The sequence below is a fragment of the Aotus nancymaae genome, unplaced genomic scaffold, assembly GCF_030222135.1.
Source record: "Aotus nancymaae isolate 86718 unplaced genomic scaffold, 86718_ANA_hifiasm-v0.15.2.pri h1tg000008l, whole genome shotgun sequence".
Classification (NCBI taxonomy): Eukaryota; Metazoa; Chordata; class Mammalia; order Primates; family Aotidae; genus Aotus; species Aotus nancymaae.
This window is the reverse complement of record NW_026988419.1, coordinates 1,876,034-1,891,645: the sequence shown is the minus strand read 5'-3', so window position 1 is coordinate 1,891,645 and position 15,612 is coordinate 1,876,034. Positions and strand designations below refer to the sequence as shown.

The 15,612-nt window shown below is 39.7% G+C and overlaps 1 protein-coding gene and 1 pseudogene across 6 annotated transcripts in view; one reads left to right on the top strand and one right to left on the bottom strand.

Moving 5' to 3' along the window:
- Window positions 1–15,612, top strand: part of GIGYF2 (GRB10 interacting GYF protein 2) — a 156,244-nt gene that overhangs the window by 23,178 nt on the left and 117,454 nt on the right. For all 6 annotated transcript variants that reach the window (XM_012434097.2, XM_012434100.2, XM_012434099.2 and 3 more), the window contains one exon: window positions 13,202–13,285. In XM_012434097.2, the coding sequence (XP_012289520.2) occupies window positions 13,245–13,285 (41 nt within the window). In that variant the 5' untranslated portion in view covers window positions 13,202–13,244. The remainder of the gene's footprint in view (window positions 1–13,201; window positions 13,286–15,612) is intronic.
- Window positions 7,225–7,899, bottom strand: LOC105704727 (elongation factor 1-beta-like; annotated as a pseudogene).

Below are 15,612 nucleotides of genomic sequence, written 5' to 3'. Positions count from 1 at the left end.
TGAGTAATTTATAAAACAAAGAAGTTTAATTGACTCACAGTTCTTCATAGCTGGGGAGACCTCAGGAAAGTTATAATCATGGCAGAAGGAGAAGGGGAAGCAAGGCACCTTTTTCACAAGGCGGCAGGAGAGAGAAGTGCCAAGTAAAGCGGGAAGAGCCCCTCATAAAACCATCAGATCTGAGTCAGATCTGATGAGAACTTACACCAGAACAGCATGGGGGAACCGCCCCCATGATTAGGTTACCTCCACCTGGTCTCTCCCTTGACACATGGGGATTTTAGGGATTACAATTCAAGATGAGATTTGAGTGGGGATGCAGCGTACCCGTATCACTTCTCTATCTTTATTGGGTCTTTAGAGATACTGTAGGTAAATGCAACAAGGTGTCCTGAATTGGAGACTGGCACAGAACAAGGACGTTGTTGGAAAAACTGATGAAATTTGAATGAACTCTGAAATATAGGTAATAGTGATGTACCAATGTTGGTTTCTTAGTTTTGACAAAGTATTGTGTAATGTAACTTGTTAACATTACAGGAAACTGATGGTACTTTGTGTATTACCTTTGTAACTTTTTAATCTATAATTGTTCCTAAAGTTTATTTAAAAAAAAAAAAAAAAAACTCTAGCGTAGAACACAACAACAGCCATCAATCTCTTTAGTTTTCTCAAACCCTCCCTTATCATCTTGTCTGTCATTTGCCTACTTCTCTGAGAAGATTGAAGCTGTCAGTTTGATGAATTCCCCTTACCTTCCTTTATTTTTGTTTTTTGTTGGTTTATTTTAAAATTATTTTTAATATAATTTTTGTAGAGACAGGATCTTGCTATGTTTCCCAGCCTGATCTCGAACTCCTGGGCTCAAGCAGTCTGCCTACCTCAGCCTCAGTGCTGGGATTGCAGGCATGGGCATGAGCTTGGGCTCAATTTTCTTTTAAATTTCCCCTACCTCCTTCAAAGAAACCCTACAAAAATAACCTTGGAAGGATTTTAAGTCATTTGGATCTACTTTCCTCTGGTTACAAATAGATAGGAGTAGGTTTTTTTTCTATTTGTTCTGTAAAGCCCTCATACTTCCTGCCTTCTCAGAGACTTCATTTACATCATGTTTTTGCTGAATTATTTCTTCACCTTTTGATGCTGCTAGTAATTTTCCATTGGGGATGTATCTAAAACAAAAAAAATGGAAATTTTCTTTCCATTCTACTTTATTTCTCTTCTCTCCTACAGCTAAGATTTTTATTTTTTAGATAGAGTCTTACTCTGTCACCCAGGCTGGAGTGCAGTGGTGTGATCTTGGCTCACTGCCTCCTCTGCCTTCCGGGTTTGAGTGCATAGGTTAGCTCTCAATAAATGCTAGCAAATATTATACTTCAACAGATCTTAAGTGTTATGCCTTCTCATTTTTAGATCATTTTCCCAGTATTCCCAGAGCTTACTTTGCATAGTTCATTGTAGTCCTTACCACATGGTACTCATTGTTTTTTATTTAGACTGGCACCTCAAGGGCAGGGTTGTTGTCATTGTATTCCTCAGCCTCCTGAGTAGCTGGGATTACAGATGCCCGCCACCACGCCTGGCTACTTTTTTTTTTTTTGTATTTTTAGTAAAAACGGGGTTTCACCATGTTGGCCAGGCTGGTCTCGAACACCTGACCTCACGTAATCCACCCATCTTGGCCTCCCAAAGTGCTGGGATTACAGGCATGAGCCACTGTGCCCGGCCTCACAGGTAAGATTCTTGAAAGAGTTGACTGCATTCGTGGTCTTCCCTTTCTCACCCCCCAGTCATGCTCACTCCATTGAAATCTGGCTTTGTCACTCACTGCACTCCTAAATGCATTTTTCCAGGTAATCAATGAGTTCATTTTTGAAGCCAATGAAGAATTTTCAGTCTTCCGCTTTTTTGACTTAAATATTTGAAACTGTTTTTTTTTTTTTCTTTTAGAGACTGTCTCTCTCTGTCACCCAGGCTAGAGTGCAGTGGTGCCATCATAGCTCACTGCAGCCCTGAAAAACTAGATTCAAATCATGCTTCTGCCTAAGGCTGGGACTAAGGCAAGTGCCACCATACCTGGCCTCTGGTAATCCTTCTGCCTCAGTCTCTTAAAGCTTTGGGATTACAGGTGTGAGCCACCGCACCTGGCCTAATATTTGAAACTTTTGAATACTTCCCTTAAAAAAAATGTACCATTACCATCTTTGTTGTATGCACAAATTAGGACCTTAATAGGAAAAGAGAATTGCTTATAATCCTACCACTTAGAAGTAAGTATTAACATTTTGGGGCATATCTATATGTATATATCCAATGCATTTTAAAATGTTTTAAATGTAATCATATTCTCTGTATTCTGTAACTTGCCTCAAACACTTAATATGTTGTTGGTAACCTTTCACGTCAGTAACGTTTAGTTACTTATCACCTTACTCTTCCCTACTAGTATTTAGATCAAATTCATTCTCCTCCAGGTAACTAGCTTCAGTGATCTTTCTAAAGTACAAATTTTGTCTTGGAAACTTTCCTGCCCAAGTCTTTTCATTTCCCTTGGAATATGAAATGCAAAGACTTTTGTTATGTGACCACTGTTTTACCAGTCTTCACATTAGCTTTTTAGCCTCATTGAACAAATTGATAATCTCCCAAAAGAGCTTAGGTCTTTCTCATTTAGTCTTCCCTGCACCTCCCCCTCTCCCCCTTTACCCTTAAAGACTGCTTCATTGTTAGTATCTGGCTTTTGGAGTCCTTTTTGTGCGAGCTGCTTAGCTTTTTTCTGTGCCTCATTTCCTCAGCTACAAAATTGGGCCAAAGAATCTATGTCAAATTAAGAGAATACATTTAAAGCACTTTGAACTCTTAGTAAGTGCATAGGTTAGCTCTCAATAAATGCTAGCAAATATTATACTTCAACAGATCTTAAGTGTTATCCCTTCTCATTTTTAGATCATTTTCCCAGTATTTCCAGAGCTTACTTTGCATAGTTCATTGTAGTCCTTACCACATGGTACTCATTGTTTTTTATTTAGACTGGCACCTCAAGGGCAGGGTTGTCATTGTATTCCTTGTTCATAATGCATCCAAATAATCTGGTTAGGGGTTACCAGATAATAGCAGTATCCATTAGATTTTTATATTGGATCAAAGAAAATATTTCATGGCATTTTGTTTGGAAAATCTACTCTTATTTATATATTTCTGTATATGAAGTGTGTTATTCTGCAGAAGAGGTTGGGCCTAGTTGTAAAAGTTTGGAGACTGGGAGAGCTCAGGACATGGATTCTCTGGCCCTTCAGGTGGCCAGTAGTAGTAATGGCTTTTAACTTTTTGCAGTTTGGAGTTTAAAAAATAAGCAAGATGAGGCTAGGCACCATGGCTCATACCTGTAATCCCATGACTTTGGGAGGCCAGGGCAGGTGGATCACTTGAGGTCAGGAGTTTGAGACCAACCTGGCCAATATGGCAAAACCCTGTGTCTACTAAAAAAAATTACTTGGGCATGGTATTGGGCACCTGTAATCCCAGCTACTGGGGAGGCTGAGGGAGAAGACTTGCTTGAACCTGGGAGGTGGAGGTTGCAGTGAGCCGACATCACTCCACCGCACTCCTGCCCTAGTGACAGGATGAGACTCTGTCTCAAAAAAAAAAAAAAAAAAAAAAAATCAGAAGGTAGCATACCCTTTTCCCCACTCCCAAATACCCTTTGTTAAAAATTTTACAAAGAGCAAAGCAAATAAGCGACTGTGTATGCCTATAGTTTCAGCCACTGAGGAGGCTGAGGTGGGAGTATTGCTTGGGCCCAGGAGTTTAAGTCCAGCCTGGGTAACAGTGAGACCCTGTCTCAAAAACATAAATGTTAAAAAATAAATAAAGGAGTTTTATTTTGTTTTTTAATGAAGAGGTCCTATAACTTTTGAGGATTTGATATTTCTACTAGGTTGAAATTTATTTTAAAATACACATGACAAGATTTCAAAAGTACAAAAAGGTAACACAATGGAAGATAGATCTTGCCCACTCCATACCTCTAGTTCCTCTTTCTAGAGGACTGTCACTTAGGTGAACTTTAATTTTCTATAAAGAAATCATATTATACACTAAGTAACTGTGATTTAGAAGGCTGTCTAGTAGGGATAAAAGCATAAATATATGAATAAAACATTGTTTATTGCAGTATTGTTCATAAAGGCAAAAAAGTGGAAGTCATCAATTTCTGTGGAAATAGCCTTTTTTTGGGCACAGAGTCTTCCTCTATTGCCCAGGCTGGAGTGCAGTGGCATGATGTTGGCTCCCTGTAGCCTCTGCCTCCCAGGATCAAGTGATTTTCCTGCCTCTGCCTCCCAAGTAACTGGGATTACAGGCATGCACCACCTCGCCCAGCTAATTTTTTGTGTTTTTAGTAGAGACAAGGGTTTCACCATATTGGCCAGGCTGGTCTTGAACTCCTGGCCTCCACTTGATTTGCCTTCCTTGGCCTCCCAAGGTCCTGGGATTACAGACATGAGCCACTGTGCCCAACCCCTTATACAGCTTTTAAAAACCGCAACTTAATTCTGTATCTGTTTATTAGAAGTTTGTCCATGCAAATATATTGAGAGAATTGCCTGTCTCAGAATAAGGTATGTAGTGTGATTCTGGCTTTATAATAGCAAATAGCCAATCTCCTCTCCCCCACTAAGTATATGTGAACACGTTTGTCTGAATGTAAAGTATGGAGGGATACACACTATACTAGGCTATTAACATGTTTACTTCAGGAAATAGGAATAGCAGGGAGGCAAGAGTAATTATGAACTTCTTGGAGGTCAATATGGGTTCTATTTTAGGTATAGAGAATGTGGTAAGAATAGTACCTCAGGGGGAGAAAACTAGAGTCAGTGCATTTGAGTTTAGTGAAAGGTTTGAGCTAGAGATCTCTACCTCTGTGGTCTTTCTCTTTCTTCCTGTACCAGCCTATACAGTGATTGCTTAGGCTTTGTTCTTGTTCTTAAGATTTCTGCTTTGGGGTAGCCTTAGTCAGTTTTTCGTTGTAATTCTATGGATTCACTTCCATTAATTCGGTGTCTTTCTATTCTGACTTCTCTTCAGCTCAAGGTCTTTTGGAAATCTCCTCAAGCACCTTGCACTTATTTTGTTCAAAACCATCCTCAGTGTCCGTCCTCTCAAATTCGTTTCTCTGTTTTCTGCTTCCTTTTAAGCTTTGTAATACAGATTTGAAATGTATCGTATAGATTCCATTCCATTCCTATATCCTGTATTTTACACTTTCCCTTCCAGAGGGAGCAGTGCTTTTACTACTTTGGGAAATAGTTTATGGAGTAGGTGTTTGAATAGATCCTTGATTTTGTACGAGCCATTCTAAGGTATGGAGGTCGGGCTTCTGGGGGAAGGTTATGGTATAGCAGAACTGAAAAGGAAAATGCGATGAACAGTAGGACGTTCTCATTTGGCTTTGAGTTGGGAGGTAAAACAATAGGAGATTGAGTTGGGGAGGCATGGGTTGTTAGATTGATGGTAACCTGAAATACTAGGAGTTTTGACCATACATAGTAGGTTCGATTGGACTTTTTTAGAGAAGTGTAGGCCAGGATCAGAAAAGTACTTCAGGAAAATTGATCTTGAGGCTCAGTCAGGGAAGGAAATGAGAACTTTTACAATAATAATCCAGACATGTATTAATAGAGTTTGGACTATAATGAAAGAGGAATGCAAGAGGAATCTTGAAAGAGAAGTAGACTAAATTTGAGACAAAATGACTGGATATAAGGGATGGAATAGAGAGAGTTTCAGATGATCTGGGCTTTTAAGACTAGATGACCAGTAAACTGAAAACAGTAGTGTCTTGATCAGTCAGTGATCCCATGCCACATTAGTCATGGGAGGAAAAAAAAAATCAAATTTGTAATTAATTGCGGGGGTAAGATCATCTCTCCTAGCCAGTGGCCAGTTAGAAATTTGTGGACAAATTTTTAATTGTTGTTAAATTAACACCCCTACTCTCTGCATGCCCTCCTTGCCATTCCATGATTTACAGGGAAATAAAGATGAGAAAAGAAATACCAGGATAGTGCTGGTAATGGAGGAAAAAGTAGGTAATAGTTTCAACAAAAGATAATCTACAGAGGCAGGATAGCATGGTAGAGCAGTGTGGAGATTCTGGTTCAAATCTTGAATTGCTTTATAAATTGAAAGCACTTTTCTTTTCTTCCTTTTCTTTTTTGTGACTGGGTCTGGCTCTGTTGCCCAGGCTGGATTGCACTGGCATGAACAAGGCTCACTGCAGTCTCGACCTCCTGGGCCCAAGCAGTCCTCTCACCTCAGCCTCCCAAATAGCTGGGACTACAGGAGCATACCACCACGCATGGCTAATTTTTGTATTTTGTGTAGAGATGGGGTTTTTGCTATGTTTTCCAGACTGGTCTTAGACTCCTGAGCTCAAGTGATCCCTGTGCCTCAGCATCCCAAAGTGCTGAGATGATAGGTGTGAAGTACTGGACCTGGCCACCAGAGCTGTTTTTTAAAGGTCACAAGTCCTCTAGTCATTTGAACTGTAAATATTTGGATAGTTGGGGTTTAAAATGTTGCTCTAAGCTCCTTTTAACACCTCATTATATCCTTAGAAAAGACTATTCAGGGCTGGGTGTGGTGGCGTACGCCTGTAATCCCAGCACTTTGGGAGGTTGAGGCAGGCAGATTATGAGGTCAAGAGTTCGAAACCAGCCTGACCAACATAGTGAATGAGCATAGACCTCATCTCTACTAAAAATACAAGAAAATTAACTGGGTGTGGTGGCTCGCACATGTAACCCCAGCTACTCAGGAGGCTGAGGCAGGAGAATAGCTTGAACCCAGGAGGCAGAGGTTGCAGTGAGCCGAGATCACGCCACTGTATTCCACCCTGGGTGACAGGCAGAATGTAAGACCATGCCTCCAGTACATGTAAATACATTAAACCTGGGCTCATTGAAATTGATTCGAAGGAGGTGTCTGGGATGGGCAACTCAGAGTTAAGAGAATATAATATTTTTAAGTGCTTAAGTTAGATTTCTCCAGCAATCATGCCTCTTAGATTTCCTGCTTGGAATCATAAAGAAGAATGAGCAGAACACTGTTCTGAGTAATGCAGGTCTCTTTATTTGATCACTTGGTTTATTAATTATTTTTATTTTTTTTTAAAATTAATATTTCAGGCTTTTATTTAAATGCCATGATTCTGGATGGATTTTAGATCTTGTTAAAAGCAGCCACATCCATGGACTGCACATAGTCCTCAGAAGCAGCGATCTACTCTTTTAGCATATCTGTTCCAGCTTTATCATCTTCAACTACACAATGTATTCGAAGTTTCTTAATTCCTATCCCACTGGAACTAGTTTAGATGAGCCCTAGACCAAGCCATCTGCTTGAATGCTTCTGATGCAGTTCTCTAATTTTGCCATATCTGTCTTATCCCAAGGTTTTACATCTAGTAAGGTGGAAGACTTGGCAAAAAGTGCAGATTTTTTAGCTTTGATTCATACTGTCCAAGATGTTCTTCCTTCAGCCTCTTCGCTTCACTTTTCTCCTCCCATCAGATCCAAAGAGATCAATATCATCATGATGTTTACTTAATCTTTAGCTCCACTTCCTATAGTGTCTTCCACATCCGCAGGATCATACTTGCCCAAAGCTTTCTTCACTCCTGGTCGGCTGGCCTTTTCCTTTTGTAAAACTTGATGTGATTATACCAACATATAATGACAACGTATGACACAAGTCAGCAGGCGGTGGGCCGGACACTGCTTCAAATACTACCTCATCTGCTTGTGATGGCACATACCCCTCGATGTAGCTATTGTCCACCAGGTAATTGTTGAACATCTGGAGGCTGGAGGGGCTTTTCAGGTCCCCAAAATCCATGGCATCAGCTATATCGGAGAGCTGGGGAGCAGCAGAAAGAGAGAGCACAAGTTGTGGGCACCCCGCGCTGAGAGAATAAAAAGGTATTCTTAGGTTTTTAAGAGTTCTTCAAAAATCTTTACTTTAGGGGCCAGGTGCGGTAGCTCATGCCTGTAGTCCCAGCACTTTGGAAGACTGAGGCAGGCAGATTTCTCATCTTCTCTTCTTCTCTCCTCTCCTCTCCCATCCCCACCCCACCCCTCCCCTCCCCTCCTCTTTCTCCTCTTTTCTTTTTTTCTTTTCTTTTTGAGACAGAGTGTTATTTTGTCACCAGGCTCCAGTCTGGAGTGCAGTGGCGCGATCTTGGCTCACTGCAACCTCTGTCTCCCAGGTTCAAGCATTTCTTCTGCCTCAGCCTCCCGAGTAGCTGGGACTACACGCGCGCGCCACCACGCCCAACTAATTTTTGTATTTTTTTTTGGTAGAGACGGGGTTTCACCATATTGGCCAGGATGGTTTTGATCTCTTGACCTCGTGATCCACTCACCTTGGCCTCTCAAAGTGCTTGGATTACAGGTGTGAGCCACCGCGCGCGGCCCAGGCCGATCTTTTGAGGTCGGGAGTTTGAGACCAGCCTGGCCAACATGGTGAAACCTGTGTTTACCAAAAGTACAAAAATTAGCCAGGCATGGAGGCACGCACCTGTAATCCCAGCTTTTCAGGAGACTGAGGCAAGAGAATCGCTTGAACCTGGGAGACAGAGGTTGCAGTGAGCCAAGATCGCGCCACTGCACTCCAGCCTGGGCGATAGAGCGAGACTCAGTCTCAAAAGCAAAAGAAATCTTTACATTAGGAAATAATTTTCTTCCCTCCTTCCTTCCTCGCTCCCTCCCTCCGTCCCTTTCTTTCTTTCTTTCTTTTTTTTTTTTTTTTTTTTTTTGCATATAAACTCAAAGTCAAAGGAAATAATTTTCTTACGGAAATCATGTTGTAAATGGTAGTTGGGTTCCCAGCTCTAGACATTAAAAAAAACTTCTGAGCTTTTAATGGTTGTGCATTGTAGTAGTTTTGCAGTACTTAAAGATTTATAGGTGCAGTGATAAAGTGGACCCAAACAGGATTTCCTTGTTTACCGTTGTTCCTTGGATGCTGCTCGAATCCAGGGCTTCGTTTATAATACAAAACTGCTGCCTGTAGGGGCTATATCTGTGTCATTTGTGTTAATAGTGACCCTGGAGTTTTGTACTTTCCAGAACCTATGTGGACATATGTGATTGCCTTGTAGTAAGTTAAAGGAAGAAAAAAATTAAGTCACTAACAATGAGTTTAGTATTTTCACAAATAGCAAATACTTTGAAATTTAGTTGAGATTTATCTGCTTTATATATTCAGTGTAATTTAAATTCTTACTTGCTTTATAAATTCAGAGCCATTATTCAGTGCTCTAAAATCCTCTGCGGATTTGAATTTAAAACATTTGGCTAGGTGGGGTTTAAAATGGTGTTAAAACTGCTCCTTCAGGATGTTTAGTATTAAAAAAAAAACTTAGAGTGAATGTAGTCTCTACAGCTCAATTTGTCATGCAAGCAGGTCCACATACTTTTAGAAAACACACTGAATTGATTTATGTTACAAAAAGTCATCAGGCTAATTTGTAAGCAGTGATACCTGCTTTAGTTTAACAGTGGGCACCTTGCCTGGGGTCTGATCATTGCTACCTTGGTAAGTGATTCATTTGGAATGTACCATAATTTTTTTTTTTTTTTTTTTGAGACGGAGTTTCGCTCTTGATACCCAGGCTGGAGCGCAATGGCGCGATCTCGGCTCACCGCAATCTCCGCTTCCTGGGTTCAGGCAATTCTCCTGCCTCAGCCTCCTGAGTAGCTGGGATTACAGGCACGCGCCACTGTGCCCAGCTAATTTTTTGTATTAGTAGAGACGGGGTTTCACCATGTTGACCAGGATGGTCTCGATCTCTTGACCTCGTGATCCACCCGCCTCGGCCTCCCAAAGTGCTGGGATTACAGGCTTGAGCCACCGCGCCCGGCCAGGAATGTACCATAATTTTAATTGAATCTAACGTGTCAACTATAAGATTAATCATTTTGTGCATTACTGAGAAATCATACTGCCAGGAAGACTCTGGCACATCTGGCACAGACTTTTCTTGTTAGAATTATCTTATTTTTTTTTTTTAAAAAAAGATCTTTTAAACTTACGTAGCAAATAAGAATGGATTTTTATTATATAGTATCCTTTTATTGAATGTATGAAAATGAAAATAGAGTTAAAATAAATTTGTTAAGATAGTTCTAAAATTTCTGGGTATATATAATCTGACTTTTTAAATCACTTTTGAACTTGGCATTGTAGAAGTCTCCTGCTTTGTTCCTCCCTCTCCCCACCAGTCATTCAAAGTATCGGTGATGCAGTAGTTAAGGGAATGCTCTATTATTTTGACATCAATTAAAAATATAGTCATTTGATGCTTGCAAAGATCTTAAGAACAATATGAGCTGTTTAATTTTTAGCCCCTCTTTGTACTTCAGGGCTGCTGCATGTGGCCACATGGGTTGTGCAGTGTCATGTGTCAGTATCATAGCAAACCATAACAAACTTCATTGGCTGTGTGTCCCTCCCTGCTTCTTTCTGAGGTCCTGTAAATCACTTGGAATCATTCCTTGAATGATGAATAGTTACTTTACAATATTCCATTGCTGTATTTGCTTTTTTTCTATTATATAATAAATTTAGTTTTGGTACAGAATCATATTATTTTGAAGACATTTAAAGCAGCAGTTTAAAAAATTGGCCTTTGTTCAGACAGCTCTGACACAGCTCGCACCTAGCCAATAGCATTTCTAAGTTTGCACCAGTTTTAAGATGCATTCTAATTTCAGAGAAATTAAAATGTTAAAAAAAAAAAGGTGTCTTACGTGGTTTTTTTTAAATTGAGACAAGGTCTTGCTCTGTTGCTGAGGCTGGAGTGCAGTGGTACGATCATGGCTCATTGTAGTCTCAATCTCCTGGGCTTATGTAATCCTCCCACCTTAGCCTTCCTAGTAGTTGGGACTACAGGCTCACACCATCACGCCTAGCTAATTTTTGTATGTTTTTGTGGGGATGGGATTTTGCCATGTTGCCCAGGCTGGTCTTGAACTCCCAGGCTCAAGTGGTCCACCCACCTTGGCCTCCCAAAGTGCTGGGATTACAGGTGCGAGCCACCATGCTCCGCTGTTACGTTTTCTTTGAATCATCAGTTGTTTTAAGAGGTGAGGAGGGTACTAAGTTTACCTCAGCTTTAGTCTGGTTTGCACCCTTTGTCTGGTGGGGGAGTAGGGAATCAGGGTCAAGTGAGAATGTGATAATCTCCCTTGGAGTCTGCTTGGTTGACAAAGGGCCAGAAGTGCCTTTCAGAAGGAAGGCAGATAAATGAATAGCTGATTATTAAGGTTAACACACTTTTACTTTACTGTTTCTAAGCTTTAGACATATTTTTGGTTTATTAATTTTTAGATCATTTAAACAGAGGCAACAGGGTGATAAAGGGAGAGAATCCTTAAGTTGGTCCCCAGTGACCTGTGTGATGTATCTTAGAGATATTTTACAGTATACAGTTGTCCCTCAGTATCTGTGGGGATTGGTTCCAGGATGTCCTTCAGATGTTAAAATCCTTGGATGTTCAAGTCCCTAATGTAAAATGGCATAATATTTGTGTATAACCTATGTACATTCTTCTATATACATTAACACCTTTAGATTACTTATAATGCTAAATGCTACATAAATTCTGTGTAAATAGTTGTTATGCTCTATTGTTTAGGGAACAATGACAAGGAAAAGAAGTGTCTATACATGTTGGTACAGATGCAATTAAATTTTTTCCATCTGAGGTTGATTGAATCCATGGACACAGAACCTGTGAATATGGAGGGCCAGTTATATTTACAATGTTTATAGTATTTTCCATTCTTTAAGATCTCATATCTTACGATTACTTTCAAAATGTCACTTGTGACCAGCCTGTCTAACATGCTGAAACCCTGTCTCTACTAAAAATTCAAAAATTAGCCGGGTGTGGTGGTATGCACCTGTAATCCCAGCTACTCAGGAGGCTGAGGCAGGAGAATCACTTGAACCTGGGAAGCAGAGGATGCAGTGAGCTGAGATCATGCCATTACACTCCAGCCTGGGTGACAGAGCAAGTCTCTGTCTCAAAAAAAAGAAAGAAATGTCGCTTGTGAAATTCATTAGTTTATTATTATTATTATTATTGTTTTATTTATTTATTTTTTTAGGAGATGGAGTCTCACTGTGTTGCCCAAACTGGTCTTGAACTCCTGGGCTCAAGTCATCTGCCTGCCTTGGCCTCCCAATTTATAAATTTATTTTTATTTATTTTTTAGAGACACAGTCTCACGCCATCACCTAGGCTGGAGTGTAGTGTCAGGACCACAACTCACTGCAGCCCCAAACTCCTGGGCTCAAGCTATCCCTCTACCTCATCCTCCCAGGCAGCTAAGACTCCTGGTGTGTACCGCTATGCCCAGTTATCTTTAAATTTTAGAGACCATGTTTAAATTTTTGAGCCCAGGAGTTAGAGACCACATCTCCAACTCTTGGGCTCAAATGATTCTTCCATCTTTGCCTCCCAAAGCACTAGAATTACAGGTATGAGCCACCTTGCCTGGTGGTTCCTGGCCTGATCCAATATACTTTTTAAAAGAAGCACTAGGCTCAAGAGGCTGAGACAGGAAGATCACTTGAAGTCAGGCTAGGAGTTTGAGACCAGCCTAAGCAACATAGTGAGACACACTGTCTGTTAAAAAAAAATCACTAGGGTGTGAAGTACTAATAAGCAGAAGGTGAGGACAGTTGTGGCAGAAGCTATGAGATAGGTAAGGAGGGTCCTTATTTTTATAATGTTTGATGTACCTTATGGTGATAGGAGAGCCATTACTAGGAAGTAATAGAAACTAACATGTAAATATATTACCCTTTATTCACTCCCCATTGCTCCAGGAGGGAATACTTAACTTGGTCTCCAGTTCCCTGCCTGGTCTGTTCCCACCTGTCTCACTAGCTTTGTCTTATCCTATGCCTTCTTCCCCCAGATTAACATAGAAGGGTAGGGAGTCAGAATATAAGGGTTGATTTATTCATTTCACTTTGCTTGCTATATTATTGTTTTAAATAGGAGTTTTAAAATCTCATTCTTGTGACTCTGAGAGGAGCTTAAATAAAATACTCTCTTGCTGTGCTTTCTGGTCTGGAATTCTGCATTCAGTACCTGATTGTATGGAGATATTTTTCTCTTTAACAGGTTTCTCCACATATAAAAATCTATTGTAAAAATACGGAAAAGAATGGCAGCGGAAACGCAGACACTGAACTTTGGACCTGAATGGTGAGTTTTCAAAATCTCATCCTCTTTGATATTGGATGACTAATGCAGTAGTAAAATATTTGACAGGCGCTAGGTGGTTTATAAGTATGCATGTTTTTGAGAGTTTTGCTTTATGTGCCTAGCTGAAAACAATGTGTGCTAGTTGAGGAATAAATTATATTTGGTAAATGAGTGCATTCTATACTTAATTAAATTTTTTTTTCTTGGTCTGGTTATGTATGTAATGATGGTAGGAGTCCCACCACCCTAGAAAATTATTTTCTTTTTAATTGAGTCATTGTCTAGGTGCATATAAAATTTTATATAAGTATAATTATAACATTTTTATGTCTGTATGTTTTCTGTCACATTGTTTTGTCATGGCTATTCATAGACTTCATTTGAGAAGTAGTTTTCATTGAAGTATTATTTTAAAGATGCACTAGGCAGGTAGTTCAGTATTATACTGGCTGTTAGCAGTAGCCTATCTAGGATTGAGTTAGCATTGGCCATAATAACGATTAATTGACCTTTGAGTCTCTTACAGATGTGTTTGGACCCCGAATATGGAATTCTCATGGAATTTTGAGATCCATCACATTGTAGTGTGACTTCCCCCCTCCCCTCCTTCCTTTTTCCCCAAAGTTGGTGATTGAAGATCCTCTCTTCAGTGGCATGAATAATAATAATAATTACTTTTTCTATTCAAACCTCGGGCAACCCCTTTGGTAATATCAGAAGCAGTATCTAAAATAGATAGATTGGATTTGTGTCTTAAACATTCTTGGTTGTTGGGGTGGGGGTGATTCAATAAATGATGCAGACTTCCTGTAGTAACTCTATTTGAAGAGTCTTTAACTTACCCTATTAGAAACATTTCTTTTTATTAATATATGTAATCTCTAAGTTTTCTTAACCTTTATAACCAGCATTTGGAGACAGAGGAGAAATCACTATTTGAAGTTCTGAGATCTGATGCAACTCTTATATTTAGAACATGTTAACCTAAGTAATGCTGTACTTGTTTTAGTTATTCCTTTATATTTTTAAAACAATTTTCTTATCAAATTAATATATTTCTAAAAAAATTAGAAATTATTAGTAAGCCAGAAAATATCGTCATAATTTCAACATCCATGGTACATACTGTAAATATCTTGGTGTATCTTTCCAGGTGGTTTTTTGTATGCTTATTTGTATATATGTACATTTATTTTTACAAAAATGAGATCATACTGTACCTTCAGTTTTGTAGCCTGCCTAAAGAAATAACCAAATCAGAAACATCTTTTTTTAATCAATAAATGTTTTCTGTTCTATTAAATGGTTGCATTGTATGGATGTACCATCATTTATTCAACTAGTCCTCTACATGTGGCATATAGAAGCTGTTCTCAGTTTTTCATTATAAAAATATTTTAATGAAAATTCTTGTAGTGTAAATCTTTACACCTTAATAATTTCTTTTATCAGGTGGTTTTAAATTCATATACGTTACTTTGTAAACCATTTTGTGTACAACTCATCTGCCTTTATCTAGAATTTGTAACTGCTTCTCTTTTATATTTACATACACTTGTCTGTTTCTTCATAAAAACATGGTTAAAATTGTCAGCTAATTTAAGGAAGTTGTTTTTTTTTTTTTTTTGAGACGGAGTTTCGCTCTTGTTACCCAGGCTGGAGTGCAGTGTTGCGATCTCGGCTCACCACAACCTCCGCCTCCTGGGTTCAGGCAATTCTCCTGCCTCAGCCTCCTGAGTAGCTGGGATTACAGGCACGCGCCACCATGCCCAGCTAATTTTTTGTATTTTTAGTAGAGATGGGGTTTCGCCATGTTGACCAGGATGGTCTCGATCTCTTTACCTCGTGATCCACCTGCCTCGGCCTCCCAAAGTGCTGGGATTACAGGCGTGACACCAGGAATTTAGACATAACAAAAGGAAAAACAAGAACTGATAATGTTTTAGAGTGAATACACACTTAACTTGATGCCCTATATCATGGGCTGGCAAACTATGGCCTGTGGGGCTATAAAGTTTTTGTAAGTAAAGTTTCATTGAAAGACAGAGACATTCGTTTCCATATTTTCGGACTGCTTCCATGCTACAGTGGCAGGGTTGACAGAGGCCATTTGGTTCACAGAGCTTAAATATTACTTCTCTGGCCCTTTACCGAAACAGTTTGCTGGCTCCTGCCCTACACCATGAGTTCTCAAGGTCGTCTCTTTTTTTTTTTTTTTTTTTTTTTGAGATGGGAGTCTCACACTGTCACCCAGGTTGGAGTGCAATGGTGCAATCTCAGCTCACTGCAACCTCTACCTCCTGGGTTCACACGATTCTCCTGCCTCA